The sequence below is a fragment of the Cebus imitator genome, unplaced genomic scaffold, assembly GCF_001604975.1.
Source record: "Cebus imitator isolate Cc_AM_T3 unplaced genomic scaffold, Cebus_imitator-1.0 Scaffold87, whole genome shotgun sequence".
NCBI classification, from domain to species: domain Eukaryota; kingdom Metazoa; phylum Chordata; class Mammalia; order Primates; family Cebidae; genus Cebus; species Cebus imitator.
In genome coordinates, this window is record NW_016107402.1 from 1931649 (window position 1) to 1948369 (window position 16721).

A 16721-nucleotide genomic window follows, 5' to 3' on the forward strand; every position below is an offset into this window, starting at 1 on the left:
AAGCTTTGCCACATTCTTCACATTTGTAGGGTTTCTCTCCAGTATGAATTTTCTTATGTGTAGTAAGGGTTGAGGACAAGCTAAAAGATTTGCCATGTTCCTCACATTTGCAGGGTTTCTTTCCAGTATGAATTCTTTTATAGGTAGAAAGATTTGAGGTCTCATTATAGGCTTTGCCACATTCTTTACGTTTGTGGGACCTTTCCCTACTATGAATTATTTTATGTTGCACTAAGTGTGAAAGAGTGCAAAATGTCTTTTCACATTTAAAAGGTTTCTTTCTAATTTGTCTTATCTTATGTCTGTTTGAATCTGAAAATTTTTGAAAGACTTTCACAAGTTTTTTGAATCGAAATATTTTGCTCTGGGTAGTTGTTAAACACTGGTTAAGTCCATTGGAACATTCTCTGAGCACCTTACCCTCATCCGTGCTTTGACAACATTTTCTTAACTGTAAAATTTTAAGTCTACATTGTTTATATCTTCTCAGTATCACTTTTTGGAAACAGTTTTTTATGCCCTGCTTTGGCCAATGTTCTTGGGCAAAATAAGAACATACAACTGAAAGAAATAAAAATAACAAATTACTCCACATACTAGACTCAGATGAATATAGTTTACAAATATTATGTATAAAATTGTACAAACTACATCAAAAGATGGCATAGCAAAATATTACAGGCCTGAATTTTTTCACAGACATATAAATGTAACAAAAATATATAGAGAAATTACATTTATAAAAAATTAAAGTAAGTGTGTGCAATGCCCCTGGTGAGCCCAATGCAAAGAGCCACATAGAAGAAAAGTCTCTTCCATTTATGCACCACAGATCTTCCTGATTTCCAATAAAACATAGCGACTTCAAATAAATGGCCAACTGCTGGTTTCTTTTTTAAAAGACAAGGAAAATACTGCCTTATACATCTTTATTTCTGGATGCTAGGATCTTTTACAGCCACTGGTTCCTGTCTCTCATCACATAAAGATCTGAAATCAATAGTGGTATTCTTTCAAATGACAGTTTGAGTCTGCTGAGACAAAAGGTAGGTTTGACAGCAGCAGAAAGACTGTGGTATCACAGACAGAAAACAACTGCAGCAAGTGATTACTGGTTATTAAGAAGAAATATAAACGGGCTGAGTGTGGTGGTTTACACCTGCAATCCTAGCACTGTGAGAGGTCAAGGTGGGTGGTCCTGAGGTCAGGAGTTTGAGACCAGCCTGGGCAACATGGTAGAACCCTGCCTCTACTAAAAATACAAATTGGCTGAGCATGGAGATGCATGCCTGTAATCCCAGCTATCTGAGATAGGAGAATTACTTGAACCTGGGAGTCGGAGGCTGCAGTGAGCTAATACCATGCCACTGCACTCCAGTCTGGGTGACAGAAGAGAAACCGTCTCAAAAGAAAAACGAAGAAGAAGAAGAAAGAAACATGAAATGAACTCCTTTAACTAAAAACTAAACAGAAAATTTTACACAAGGCAAATTCTAAAAACATGTTTGAGAGAATCCCAGAATCTCTAGCTAAGATAATTGTTTTCAGACTATGTCAGATGAAATTACATTTTAAAGATTGTGACAGGTAGCTTTTTTTAAATGTTCAAATCTCAAAGATTACAATAGGGCAATATAATTTCATTTAAAATATTATATAATTTTCAAAAAAACATAAAAAAGATACAAATATTAATTATTTTAAACACTGAAAATAAGTTGAATAATATTCAATGGGTAAAACAGGAACACAGCCCACTGTGAAAATCATAAAAATAAGACTGAAAACAAAAAATATCTAAAGTATTTTTTCAAATTTTGGAGGTAAAAAATAGAAAAATAACTGGAAAATCCTAAAAGTAAGAAAAAATGATGTAAAAATGAAGAGGTTCAACAAACAAATCAGGATAAAGCAAAGATATATATAAAAAATACATATATAATTACATTTTCAAAAATCACAGACTAGAAAAAAGTTGTGGAAGCTGCAAGATAAAAGTAATGTGTCATTTACAAACATAGTGTTATAACAATTGAATTACCAAAACAAATTTTGTAGGCCAGAAAGAAGCTGTGTGACACAGTCTAATTCCTGCAGGGGGTGGGGGAAGCAATCAAGTGAGAGTAATAACCATCAACAAACCTGTCCTGCCAAGTAAGAAAATAAATTGGGGTGTGGGGAGCTAGGGAGAGATGGCATGGGGAGAAATGCCAGACATAGGTGAAGGGGAGGAAGGCAGCAAATCACACTGCCATGTGTGTACCCATGCAACAATCTTGCATGTTCTTCACACGTACCTCAAAACCTAAAATGCAATTAAAAAAAAAAGTTAAGTACCCTTACCAAACAGAGCCTATACCCTATTATTCTATTTGGAAAATGAGTATCCAACTTCTGGACTGCCTGGTTCTTAGGCTTTTCTGATGTCTTGCCACTTTATTTTTCTACTCAAGTCTAGTTAAGAGCAAACTAGAGAAAACAAAAAGTAGCTCAATGCAGCCATTGACTAGTATATCTGGAATCCAAATGCCTAATGGAAGAGGAGGCTGAGATTTAGGATTGTAATGAGGCTTAGGCAATTTTTCATGCATCAGAAGTGTCAATGCTCTCTTATTTCCACCATTCCTGCAGAAAACCAAGAGCTGGTTTTCAGGAACATTTGCACCCACTCATTCTAGAGCCGGTTCTGACTTCTGATGGCTTGTACAGGTCACTAAGGCAGCCCAGAAAGCTTCTGTCAGAGCCCAGGAATTTCAGTATTGCAAGGAGAACTGGAAATGAAAACAGCCCACTCGACAAGTTAAACTGCCTACAGCAGAGACTTGAGAAAAATTCTATCAGCAATGTAATATCCTGAGCCCAGAATGAATCTATCCATTGGGAGAGAAATTGAATCAGAATCCTCCTTTGTGTAAATGCCCTTCATGTTGATCTTTTCTTTCCATCCCGTGCTGTTTTGGTATCAAATAGAATCTTTCAATTTTAAGAAAGTGTAGCACTTAAAGGACCTTCAACTGGCTGCGATTTGGCTAACAGTATGCAAAAACTGCTTTAATCAGAAGAGTCCTGGGGGATGCCTGCTGAACAGCTTCATCTCAAGCAGGATGGTAATGGTTCCCTCTGATCAGCTGTTGAAAGATTTTGAAAAAACTGAATTTATTCTTTTCTGCTGTCATGATGATTTTGCCTTGACTTTCACCCTCTGCACCACAAACTCAATGCCACACTTCCCTGCTGTGCAACCAGATTGAACATGAATACAGAATGAGTCCCTGGAAAGAAACTCAAGCCCCAAACTAGGCCATGATTTAAGAGAAAGCCTATCTCCAACTCTCTTAAAGTGATTTGCTTATTGAAGGAAAATTCTAAGTTCTTTGCATCTTACATATGCTAGAAAAAGATGTTTTAAATATTTCATAGGCCTGAGAACTAGACAGAGCCAATTGTAATTTTATCATAATCCACATCTGGCATGAGGACGTAGAGCTACATCAAATGTCTACAAGTCTTGACCTCATTCCAGCTTGTGTTCATCCATTGGTGCTGTCAGAAATACCTATATTTTGTTGCCCATGCAGTTTTCCTGTGCTTATGGATTCCCAAAAAAAAGAAAAGAATCTTCTGGGCTGGGCGTGGTGGCTCACACCTATAATCCCAGCACTTTGGGTGGCTGAGGCAGGCGAATCACGAGGTCAGGATATTGAGACCAGCCTGGCCAATGTAGTGAAACTCCATGTCTACTAAAAACACAAAAATTAGCTGGGTGCACCTGTAGTCCCAGCTACTCGAGAGGCCGAGGCAGGATAATCGCTTGAACCCAGGAGGCAGAGGTTGCGGTGAGCCAAGATCACGTCACTGCACTGGGGACAGAACGAGACTCCTTCTGGGGCTTTGGCTACCATCTCATGTCTCTTCACATTCCAAGGTTCTTTTCCTTGCTCCAGACAGGTGATCAGGTCTGGCTTAGAGGCAGCAATACCCAGGAAGACCAGGTTTCTGTAGTTCTCTAACATCACATTTCTATGTAAATTCTGCTGTGCAGTGTCCAGGCATTGCCACTCCTCCAGAGAGAATTCTACAGCCACATCCATAAATGTCAACACTCCACCATTTCTAGGCTTCCAGGGGGTCCTGGCATCTTAGCTGTGGATCTCCAGTACCAGCAGGTCACAAGTCCTCGGAGGTTGGGCCTATAGTGGCTGGTAATTTTTATTTAATTATTTTTTTTTGAGATAGAGTTTCGCTCTTGTTGCCCAGTCTGGAGTACAATGGCGCAATCTTGGCTAACCACAATCTCCACCTCCTGGGTTTGAGTGATTCTCCTGCCTCAGACTCCTGAGTAGCTGGGATTATAGGCATATGCCACCATGCCCAGCTAATTTTGTATTTTTAGTAGAGATAGGCTTTCTCCATGTTGGTCAGGCTGGTCTTGAACTCTTGACCTCAGGTGATCCACCCGCCTTGGCCTTCCAAAGTGCTGGGATTACAGGCATGAGCCACTGTGCCTAGATAATTTTTTTAAATTATTTTTGGTACAGGCAAGGTCTTGCTGTTGCCCAGGCTGGTCTCGAACTCCTGGCCTTAAGTGATCCTCCCTCCTTGCCTGAACCTTCTATTCTTGTCTTGTATTAAAGTTTAAGCATTGAGGAAGCACTTCCCAACACAGCCTGAGTTCTTTTCAGCTGAGTCTCCAGGTAGGGATAGCCATGGTTCAAAAGCAGCCTGCCACTTGGGGTCACCCTGGCGTGCACCCCATTAGGGTCTGCCTGTGGGTCCCTACTTTGAGAAGCAGATTCCTTGGGCTTCCCATCTTGGGGTCTCCCAGTCTATCGGGGGTGGAGGAAACCTCCACAAATGTTGCACCGCCTGATACAGAAGGCGCTGGCCACGTGTGGCTGCTGAGCATGTGAAATGCATCTGGTCCACACTGAGATATTCCAAATACAAAACACACATCAGATTTCAAAGAAGCAGGGAAAAAGAATGTAAAAGATCTCAATCATTTTTATCAGGATTGCACACTGAAATGATGCCATTCTATTGGATGAAGTAAAATCTGTTATTAAAATTTGATTTCCCTGTCTCTTTTTACTTAATTTAACATGGAACACTTAAAACTGCACATGTGGCTTGCATTGTATTTCTTTCTATTAGTCAGTGCTGGTCTGGAATATTTGTGAGGTTCTTGAAGGCAGGAACCACACTGGATTGAGATCTATATTCCCTGGAATCCGGAGGATGCAGGGCGTCAGGAGTGTCAACGCTGCCTTAGTGGAAGCAGGAACAAACCGGAGCAAGGGGCCGTGGACCAAATCTGGCTGGCCATTTGTTTATGTAAAAAGGTTTATTTTTTATTTTTCCAAGACAAGGTCTCACGCTGCCCAGGCTGAACTGAAGTGCAGGGGCGTGATTATGGCTCAGTGTAGCCTCCACTTCCTGGGCTCAAGAGATCCTCCTGCCTCAGCATCCCAAGTAGCTGGGACCACAAGCATTCTTCACCATACTCGGCTTTTTTTTTTTTTTTCTTCAAGTTTTTTTTTAGAGATGGTGTTTCACCATGTTGCCCAGGCTGCTCTTGAACTCCTGGACCAAGGTAAGCCTCCCACTGCTGTCTCCCAGAGTACCAGGATTACAGGCGTGAGCCACCACACCTGGCCTGTAAACAGTTTTACTGGAACTCAGCGATGCCCATCTATTTACAGATTGGCTACGGCTCCTTTTGTGCTGTAACTGCAGCGTTGAGTCATCCTGAGAGAACATAAGGCCCACAAAGCCAAACATATCCACTATCTGGCCTTCTTTGGGCAAGTTTGCCAGCCCTTGCCATAAATAAATGCAGATATACATGCACGCATACACAGGAAACAAATCTGAAACTGGATGAGCACCAGAGTGATGTGTGGTCATCTCTGGGTACTTTTGGTTTGCTTCTTAGAGCTTATCTGTATTTTTTAGTTTTTCTCTACTGAGTCTGTTGACTTGGCAAGCAGGCCTCTTATAGGTCATCATACTTTGATCAGATTTTATTAGAAGAAAAAAAGGAAAGGTTAATAATTTTTGAAAATGGCCAGGCGTGGTGGCTCATGCCTGTAATCCCAGCACTTTGGGAGGCCAAGGAGGGTAGATCACTTGAGGTCAGCAGTTCAAGACCAGCCTGGCCAACATGGTGAAACCCTGTTTCTACTAAAAATACAAAAATTAGCCTGGCATGGTGGTGTGCGCCTGTAATCCCAGCTACTCAGGAGGCTGAGGCATGAGAATCATTTGAACCCGGGAGGCGGAGGTTGCAGTGTGCTGAGATCATGCTCCTGTACTCCAGCCTGGGCGACAGAGTGAGACTCCATCTCAAAATGATAACAATAATAATAATGTTTAAAAATATTAAGTAGCAAACTACTGTGTTCTTGGCCTCTGTACTGTGCCGGGGCAGGATGCTCTCCCTGTTCTTAGTTTCTTCGGGGGACAAGGGCAGGGTGAGCCACAGGCCAGTCACACTGTGCACAAGTCAAGGGCTGACTGCCAGGAGTCAGGGGTGTACAGGGAAGGCTTCCTGGAGGAGGCGTGCAGGGGCAGGCTGGAAGGGTGAGAACCGGAGTGTGAATTGGAGGAGCGGGTATAGCCTGGGGGCAGGAAAGGAGCTTCCTACCTTGTTTCCGGCCTCCTCCTTCCAGAATGCCACCTCATACTTCAGATCCAGTGGGGGCATGCAGGGGGGCAGCTGGTAGGTGGCATTGACACTCAGGATCTCCTCCGTCTGGGTGAGCACCAGGAGAGGTGGGGCCGGCTCCACTGCAGAAACAGAGCAGGGCCCGTCAGTAATCCCAAGGGGCCACGCTGCCTCCATCCCCCCAGACCAGAGAGCTGTCTTGGAAATGGAAAAGCAACCAGCATGTTTCAAACACTTCCTGTGCACCTAGCACCTTATAACCTGTTATTCCGGCCTTGCACTGACCCTGGGAGGGAGGTATCACTATTCTCCTTCCTTAGAGGGGAAAACTGAGGCTTAGAGAGGAGAGGTGACCCGGGCAGGCTCATCGCTGACCTGGCTTCACTCATGCCATCCCTTCCACCTGGATGCCCTCCACATGTCACTGGCCTGGCAGATCCTGCCCATCTGGGTGCATTTCCTATTGCTGCCATGACAAATTACCACACACACAGTGGCTTAAAAACCATACAGACTTATGATCTCACAGTTCTCTAGGTCAGAAGTCCAGGGGGGCTCAGCTGGTTCCTCTGCTCTGGGTCTCACATCTGGAACCACTGGGGGAGAAGACACTTCCGAGCTCCCTTGGGTTGTCAGCAAAACTTAGTTCTCTGTGGCTGTAGGGCTGTGGTCCCTGTTTCCTGGTTGATTGTTAGTGGGAGCCTCTCAGCTCTGGAAGGCATCTGCATTTCCCATCACATTGCCCTTCCATCGTCAAACCAGAGACAGCACCACGGCCTGTCACTTTTCTTCTGCCTGCAGCTGGAGAAAGTTTCAAGGGCTCATGGGATTAGACTGGGCCCATCTGGATTATCCAGGATAACCTCACTATTTGAAGATCTATGTCTCAGTCCATTTTGTGTTGCTATTACAGACTATCACACCCTGGGTAACTTATAATGAATGGAAATGTATTTGGCTCATGGTTCTGGAGACTTGGAAGTCCGAAAACATGGCACTGGCATATGGTGAGGGCCTTTGTGCTGGCCTTCCCAAGGCGGAAGGTGGAGGGCAAGAGAGGGGGAGAGTGAGCCAGGGAGAGAGGGCAGAACTCACTTTTCTTTTTTCTTTTCTTTTTTTTTTTTTTAGACAGTCTTACTCTGTCACCCAGGCTGGAGTGCAGTGGGGCAATACCGGCTCACTGCAACCTCTGCCTCCTGGATTCAGGAGATCCTTCCGCTTTAGCCTCCCGAGTAGCACCTGGCCAGAATTCACTTTTCTAACAATCCATTCTTGATAAACACACTCCCGCAAGACTGACGTTAATCTGTTCATGGGGGTAGAGCTCTTAAGGACTAAATCACCTTTTAATAGTGCTGCTTCTTAATGCAATCACAATGATGATTAAATGTCAATATGAGTTTTTTTTTTTTTTTTTTTTTTAGACGGAGTTTCGCTCTTGTTACCCAGGCTGGAGTGCAATGGCGCGATCTCGACCCACCGCATCCTCTGCCTCCTGGGTTCAGGCAATTCTCCTGACTCAGCCTCCTGAGTAGCTGGGATTACAGGCACGCACCACCATGCCCAGCTAATTTTTTGTAGTTTTAGTAGAGACGGGGTTTCACCGTGTTGACCAGGATGGTCTCGATCTCTTGACCTCGTGATCCACCCGCCTCCGCCTCCCAAAGTGCTGGGATTACAGGCTTGAGCCACCGCGCCCGGCTGTCAATATGAGTTTTAAGGGGACATTCAAACCATAGCAGTCTATAACCTTAATTAAGATTCCCTATTGCCATGCAATACTGACATCTGACATATTCTCAGCTGCCAGGGACTAGGGCAGAGCAGTTTTAGAGGCTCATTCTGCCTACCATGGTCTTCCCCCTGCCCCCCACCCCAAATCCATATCTCTTTCAAATGCAAAACCCATTCCCTCCATCCCAGTGTCCCCCATGATCTCACCTCCTTATAGTATCAACTCAAATTCCCAAATCAACAGTATTTAAATCAGAGTCAAATAGACCCTGGGCATCGTCCAACAGCACAGCTGCTGGGGTACAGGTTTTCTCCATCTGTGGGCCAGCAAAACTACAGTTATCTGCTCCCAACCATAAAATGTGGGACAGGCACAGGATGGCAGTTCCAGATAATCTGGTTCAAGCATGGGGAAATGGAAGGGACAATAGAGTCATGTTCCAACGCAGCTGGAAAATCCAGCCGAGAAAACTCCATTACGTTTCAAGGCCTGGGAAAAATTCTCTTTGGCTGTTAGCACTGCCCTTTGAACTTCTGGTTTCACTGTCTGAGTTGCTAAAGGTAGTTCTTTTTTGCTAAAGGTAGCAGGTACTTGCAGCTAAGTAGTTTTACCAGTGTGCATCTCACCAGTAAAACTGGACAGTCCAACAGCCTTCTTGGATTTCATACCCTCTGTGTTCCATTTAGCCCAAGCTAACAGTGTTTCTGTGGATGTAAAGTTCTCAGGAACTTTATGGGTCTCCTATGAATGTCATGGGGGAATCCACTGCATTATTAGACAAATCCAGGTCCACAAATCTTTTTTTTCAGATAAACCTTCTCTACTTTGGCTCCAGCTGACATGGCTGAAGGACAATGCTCTTTAGCTTCCTAGAAGTCCCCTGGTTTGATTTAAGGGCACTGTGAGTTACACACTTAATCTCTTCAAAGAGCCTTTTAAGTGACTGAGTACTTTGATATTTTATCTTCCTGAGGTTTGGTACAATCATACACTTGGCTGTTTCTCTATGTCACACTTTTGGGAGCAATTTTTTTTTTTAGATGGAATCTTACTCTGTCACCCAGGCTGGAGTGTAGTGGCGTGATCTTGGCTCACTGCAACCTCCGCCTGTTGGGCTTAAGTGATCCTCCTGCCTCAGCCTCCCGAGGAGCTGGGATTACGGGTGCCCACCACCACACCCAGCTACTTTTTGTGTTTTTAGTAGCGACAGCATTTCACCACATTGGCCAGGCTAGTCTCAAACTCCTGACCTCAGGTGATCTGCCCAACTTGGCCTCCCAAATTGCTGGGATTACAGGCATGAGCCACCGTGCCTGGCTACAATCTCTTAATTTTATTGTTTTTTTCATATGTTGAGAACTTCGGAAATCCTCAAGTCCTAGTTCCTTTCTGTTTAAATTCTTCCCTCATGTTCTCTCTCTCCTCTTGCATTTTACCATAAGTGGCAGGAAGAAACCAGGCTGTGCCTCCCACATTTTATTTGGAAACCTCCTCAGATAAGCACTCAAGTTCATCATTTACGAGCTCTGCTTCCCATATGACTGCAGGACACAGTTCTGCTAAGCTTTCTGCCAATACGGAACAAGTGTCTCCCTTTCTCGAGTTTTCAATAATGTGTTCCTTACCTTGTGAAGCAATGCCTTGAGTATCGGTGTGTCTACTAACAGGCTCTTCACGATGATTGAGGTAATCTCGGAGGGGATTTAGCTTTTCTCTATAGTGCTGCTTGTTTCTTTCTGCACTCTGAGTCTTTAACTTCCATATTCCTACTGACAGTCTGTTGAGGGCCCTCTAGCCTTGCCCAATGGTTTGAAGATGGAGAGGGCAATGTGACAAGGGATATGGCAGCCAGAGAAAACTAATACACCATCCTTCAAGTTCTAACTAAAATGCCACTTCTTCCATGCAGCCTTCCCTGATTCCCAGCCAGCAGGGATCTCTGACCACACTAGTCACCTCTGCCCTGTGTTTGTGGTCAAGGTAAACATGTGGCTTCCTCATGATGCCATTACTTACATGTTTAGATAACATCTGCTGGGTACTGATTAGGTATCAAGCTTTGGGAAGGGAGCTGACGGGAATGGGGAGATGAGGCCTCCTTATATCCTGACCTCCAGATCAGGATAAGCTTTGGGGTAAATGAAATATGCAAACCACCATAAGAAAGTGACCAAGGCCACAGATGAGAGCAAGAAAAGTGTGGAGGAAGTGCAAAGGCAGGAAGAGTCACCCTGGCTTGGGATATGGGGCTGAAGAATCAGGAGAAATTCAGGGAGAGGCACACAATTAAAACATTTTAAATCTCTTTGTGTTTTTCCCTTTATTCTTCTAATGTCTTATTCCTATCCATCCAATTATTGTGGTTTTTCCACCATCCTTCTAGCCCCCACAGCCTTCCTGTCTGCCTTCTCATCCTTCCTTCCCATCCATCCATCCATCCATCCATCCTAACCTCCCTTCCTTTCCCCTCAATCACCCTTTCTAACCAATATTTTTCCTTCCTATGCCTCCTTTCTAATTATTCATCTATACTTCCTCCCTTTTATCTAGCAGGTAAGCCTTCTTAGCTACTCTCCATTCTTCACATCCATCCATTCTTCTTTTTTATCTTTCTATACATCCTTACTTCTTTTTTGAGATGGAGTTCCACTCTCGTCACCCAGGCTGGAGTGCAATGGCGCGATCTCGGCTCACCGCAACCTCCACCTCCTGGGTTCAAGCAATTCTCCTGCCTCAGCCTCCCGAGTATCTGGGACTACAGGTGCACGCCACCATGCCCAGCTAATTTTTGTATTTTTGGTAGAGATGTGGTTTCACCATGTTGACCAGGATGGTCTCGATCTCTTGACCTTGAGATCCACCCGTCTTGGCCTCCCAAAGTCCTGGGATTACGGGTGTGAGCCACTGCACCCGGCCACATCCTTCCTTCTTGTCTCTCCTTCCTTCCTGGCTTCTCCTGCGCTCCAGCCCTTCCTTCCCTTCCTGGATGTCCCACTTTTCTTCTCTGTTATCTACCCACCCATCTCACACACCCATCTTTCTTTCCTTCTGCCTTCTGTGATAGTTAAATTTTTTTTATTTAAGACAGGGTGTTGCTCTGTCACCCAGGCTGCAGTGCAACAGAACAATCATGGCTCACTGCAGCCCTGACCTCCCAGGCTCAAGTCATTCTCCCACCTTGGCCTCCCAAATAGCTGGGACCACAGGTGTGCACCACCACATCCAGATTATTTATTTATTTATTTATTTATTTGTAGAGATGAGTTCTACCTATGTTGCCCAGGCTGGTCTTGAACTCTTGGGCTCAAGTGATCTGCCTACCTTGGCCTCAAGGGATCCTCCCACCTTGACCTCCCAAAGTGCTGTGATTACGGGTGTGAACCACAGTGCCTGGCCGGTGATGGTTGATTTTATGTGTCAATTTGACTGGGCTAAGGAATACCCAGGTAGTTGGTGAAACATTATTTCTGGGCCCATTTGTGAGGATTTTTCTGGAAGAGATCAACATTTGAATCCGTAGACTGGGTGAAGATGTGTCCTCACCAATGTGGGCAGGCATCATCCAGTCCACTGAGGGCCCAAAGAGAACAAAAGATGGAGGAATGGCACATTCATGCTGTCTCTTCCTGAGCTGGCACATCAACTTTCCCACCCTTGGACATTGGAGCTTCCTGTTCTCAGACATTTGGACTCTGGGACTGACACCAGCGGCCCTTCTGATCGTCGGGCCTGTGGCCTCGGACGCCACTGCTCCCCTGGTCTTGGGCCTTCAGACTCAGATGGAATCACACCACAAGCTTTCCTGGTTCTCCAGCATATGACCGCATATTGTGGATGTTTTTGTGTCTATAATTGCATGAGCCGTTTCCCATAATACATCTCTTCTTATTATATCTTTTTTTGTTTGTTTTTTTGAGACGGAGTCTTGCTCTGTCACCCAGGCTGGAGTGTAGTGGCATGATCTTGGCTCACTGCAACCTCCGCCTCCCAGGTTCAAGCGATTCTCCTGCCTCAGCCTCCTGAGGAGTTGGGACTACATGTGTGTGCCACCACGCCCAGTTAATTTTTGTATTTTTAGTAGAGATGGGGTTTCACCATGTTGGCCAGGCTGGTCTCGAACTCCTGATCTCAAGTGATTCATCTGCCGTGGCCTCCCAAAGTGCTTGGATTACAGGTGTGAGCCACCACGCCTGGCCTCTTCTTATTATATTTATATATATCCCATTGGTTCGGTTTCTCTGGAGAACCTTAACTAACACACTTCCTATCCTCCTCCATCTCTCCATCCACGTGTATTTCCTTCCTCATAGGCATCCATCCTTCCATCCAGCCCCCTTCTTTCCCATTTTCCATCGCTGCCTCCTCCATCCTCTCCATCCTCCCTTTCTTCTTCCCCATCTGTCCTTCCCTCCTTTTATCCATCCGCCGAGCCAGCTTCTTCCCACAAGAATCATCCCTTCTTCCTTCTCTACCATCCTTTCCTGCTGCCCTGCAATCAGCCCCTCCCTTTTCTCTCTTAAAGCCTTATTTTGTCCTTGAACATTGTGAAAAGCCTGGGCAGCAAGTTACAGCTCTCAGCTCTCTGAGGACACTGTCTGGGCATTTATCCTCCCCTTGCTACCCGGGCCTGCCCAAGGTCAGAAAGATCTAATTTATATCTGTGTCCACCGGTTACTAGCGGTGTATTCTGCCAGGTTTCTTAGCTTCTGGGTGTTTTGGGTTGATGGAAATGAACCTCACAAGACTGCTGTGAAGATTAAAAACAGACTGAAAAAAAAGTGCTCTCCCCACCCAGTGTCAACACTTGTGATTTCTGGCAGTAAGCATGGGACATTTTTTTCTACCTTCTTTATCACCCCCTGCCCAAATTTCTGCAGCCTACAGAAGACACTTTAGCACCCAGAATTTATTTATTTATTTATTAAAAGACAGAATCTCGTTCTGTTGCCCAGGCTGGAGTGCAGTGGCATGATCTTGGTTCACTGTAACCTCTGCCTCCTGGGTTCAAGTGAGTCTCCTGTCTCAGCCTCCCGAGTAGCTGGGATTATAGGCACCCACCACCATGTCCTGCTAATTTTTGTATTTTCAGTAAAGGTAGGGTTTCACCATGTTGGCCAGGCTAGTCTCAAACTCCTGACCTCAGGTGATCTGCCCACCTCGGCCTCCCAAAGTGTTCGGATTACAGGCATGAGCCACTGTGCCTGCCCCAGAATTTGTTTTAAGCATTGATTTTAAGGAGAGAAGTTGAACATAAAAAATAGGAATAAGCATATCAAGTGCCTTGTGTAGTCCATGACCCAAATGGTGCTCAGCTGAAGATAATGAACATTGTTAGCAGAGAGTGCATGTGAGATTGCTGGCACTGGCTGGCGCTCCCCTAACTCCCTGACAGGCTGCCAGACATGGCCCCGGGCTGTTGCTGGTCCCACGCCCCATCTCAAAGGGGCTGGCCCCAGGGAGCTGCCCTCTGCTTTGGGGAGGTGGGAGACAGATGGTCAGGAGTGCAGCACCACTGAGCACGGCTCCTGGATGGGATGGAGATCCTCCCACTGGGTACCTTACAAACAGACTTACCTTCAAAAAGGTAATCCAGGTATTCGGACTCTACCCAGGGGGACTTGGAGCTGGGAGAAACCGTCCGCACGCGCCCTTTGAACTTGTTGTACAGGTCCTGTTTCTTCAGGCACATCAGAGAACACACCAGCTCCTTGGTTCCTGCACATTTTTCAACTTTGCGCCACCGTCCAGGGGTGGGAGAGCTGGAGAAGGAGAAAGGAGAGCTTGGGCCACGAACTCAGCCTCTCAGGGTTGGGAACTTAGAGAACAGGTGATCATGTGTCCCTCCATTTGGCTGGACTGCCCATAAGTCCATCTGTCCAGACTGGCAGACACTGGCTGAGACAGGATAAGAGCAGCCTGGTCAGGAGCTCAGGTTCTGGAACCAGATGGATGGGAGTGGGAATCCCAGCCCTGCCCCTCCCTAGCTTTGGGACTATGGGCAGGTTCCTGCTCCTAAGCCTCAGTTTCCTCATCTGTAATGCCTCCCTCACAGGGTTGTTGGGGTTGCTGCTATTCCTAGTACTAGTGACCATTACTATAAGTTTGTTCATTCAGGCTTCTATGGGTCACCTGCTGCATGCCAAGCACCATGATGGGTACTCTATGGATGTCAGAGGGGAACATGCAGGTCCATGACTCCAAACTGGCCCTTCCGTCTCTTCTGCCACGTGAGGACACAGTGTTTGCCCTTCCACTATGTGAAGATGCAGAGAGAAGGCGCCATCTGGGAAGCAGAGAGCAGCCCTTACCGGAACAGAATCAGGTGCCACTGTGATCTTGGACTTCCCAGCCTCTAGAACAGTGAGAAGTAAATTGCTATTATTTATTAATAGCAATTACTAGAATTACCCCATTCTAAGGTATTTTGTTAAAGCAGCACAAATGGACTAAGCCAGAGACACAGGGCGTCTAACTCTTAACATGCTTTTGTTTTGTTTTTTGAGATGGAGTCTCACTCTGTTGCCCAGGCTGGAGTGCAGTGGCATTGGCTCACTGCAACCTCCACCTCCCAGGTTCAAGTGATTCTCCTGCCTCAGCCTCCCGAGTAGCTGGGATTACAAGTGCATGCCACCATGTCTGGCTGATTTTGTATTTGTAGTAGAGATGGGGTTTCACCATGTTGGCCAGGCTGGTCTTGAACTCCTGACCTCAGGTGATCCCCCAGCCTCGGCCTCTCAAAGTGCTGGGATTACAGGCGTGAGCCACCGTCCCAGCCTGACATGCTTTTACAAACTCACTCTGGTCAAACAGCAAGGAGGCCACAGCAGAAAATATGACTACATACTCACTAGAATGGTTAAAATGAAAAAGACTGATAATACTAAGTGTTAACAAGCACATGGAGTAACTAGAACTTCATCATATATTGTTAGTGGCAATGAACAATGGTACAGTCACTTTGGAAACCGTTCAACAGTTTCCTGTATACATTCATTACCTAATCTCCTAGATTCTACTCCTAGATCCACTTTCCTTCTCCCTCTGTCCCTCCCTCCCTTTCTTCTTTCCTTCCTCCCTTCTCTCTCTTTTTTGAGAGACAGAGTCTCACTCTGTCACCCAGGCTGGGGTGCAGTGGTGCAATCATAGCTCACTGCAGCCTAAAACTCTTGAGCTCAAGGGATCCTCCCACCTCTACCTCCTGAGATGCCAGGGCTACAGGTGTGTGCCACCATGCTGGCTAATTTTGAAAGCTTCTGTGGAGATGGGGTCTCACTATGTGGTCTCACAGGCTGATACTCCTAGATCTTTATTTAAGAGAAATGAAAACATATTCACACAAAGACTTACATATGAATGTTCACAACAGCTTAATTCATAATAGCCCTATTACGGACTGAACTGAGTTGCCCCAAAATTCGTACGTTGAAGCCCTCATCCCCAATGGTACTATACTTGGAGATAATCATGATTAAATGAAGTAATAAGGCTGGGGCCCTAATCCAGTAGGACTGATGTCCTTATAAGAAGAGGAAGAGACACCAGAGTGAACACACAGAAGGCCGTGTGAGACCGCAGCAGGAAGGTGCCATCTGCTAGCCAAGAAGAGAGGCTTCAGGAGAAACTAAACCTAGCAATGCCTTGACCTTGGACTTCCAAACTTCAGAACTGTGAGAAAATAAATTCTGTCATTTACGCAGACTGTGGTAATATGTTATGGCAGCCCTAGCAAACTTATGCAGATTTGGGCACCAGAAATGAGGTGCTGATGTAACAAATACCTAAAAATGTGGAAGTGGTTTTGGAACTGCGTAATGGGTAGAATCTAAAAGAAGTTTGAAGTGCACGTTACAGAAAGCCTATATTGCCTTAAGGGGTCTACTGGTAGGAATATAGACATTAAAGGTGTTTCTGGTGAGGTCTCAGATGGAAAAGAAGAACATGTTATTGGAAACTGGAGGAAAAATGACCCTTGTTATAAAGTGGCAAAGAACTGGCTGAATTGCCTTCTAGTGTTTTGCAGAAATTAAAAGTTCAAAGATCATTGGCTAGCATTTCAAAAATTATAACATAAACAAACAAGAAAGAGAGGACTTAAAAGAGATAAACTTGGACACTTAGCTGAAGAGATTTCTAAGCAAAGTGCAGAAGGTATGACCTGGTTTCTTCTTACTGCTTATAGTAAAATATGAGAGAAGAGATACATGAAAGGAACTGGTGAGCAAAAAGGAACTAGAACTTGAAGACTTGGAAAATTTTCAGCCAATCCACATTACAAAAAAAAAAAACACCCAGCAACAAAGACATCCATCCGACAAATAC

General features: G+C 45.2%; 1 protein-coding gene across 1 annotated transcript in view; it reads right to left on the reverse strand.

Annotated features, from left to right (window-relative positions):
• The window catches only part of IFNLR1 (interferon lambda receptor 1), a 32560-nt gene that overhangs the window by 2985 nt on the left and 12854 nt on the right, over positions 1 to 16721 (reverse strand). The window contains exons 3-5 of the mRNA XM_017534561.2: positions 13977 to 14161; positions 6539 to 6789; positions 5205 to 5267 (exon numbers count right to left, since the gene is read on the reverse strand). Coding sequence (XP_017390050.2) covers positions 5205 to 5267; positions 6539 to 6789; positions 13977 to 14161 — 499 coding nt within the window. The remainder of the gene's footprint in view (positions 1 to 5204; positions 5268 to 6538; positions 6790 to 13976; positions 14162 to 16721) is intronic.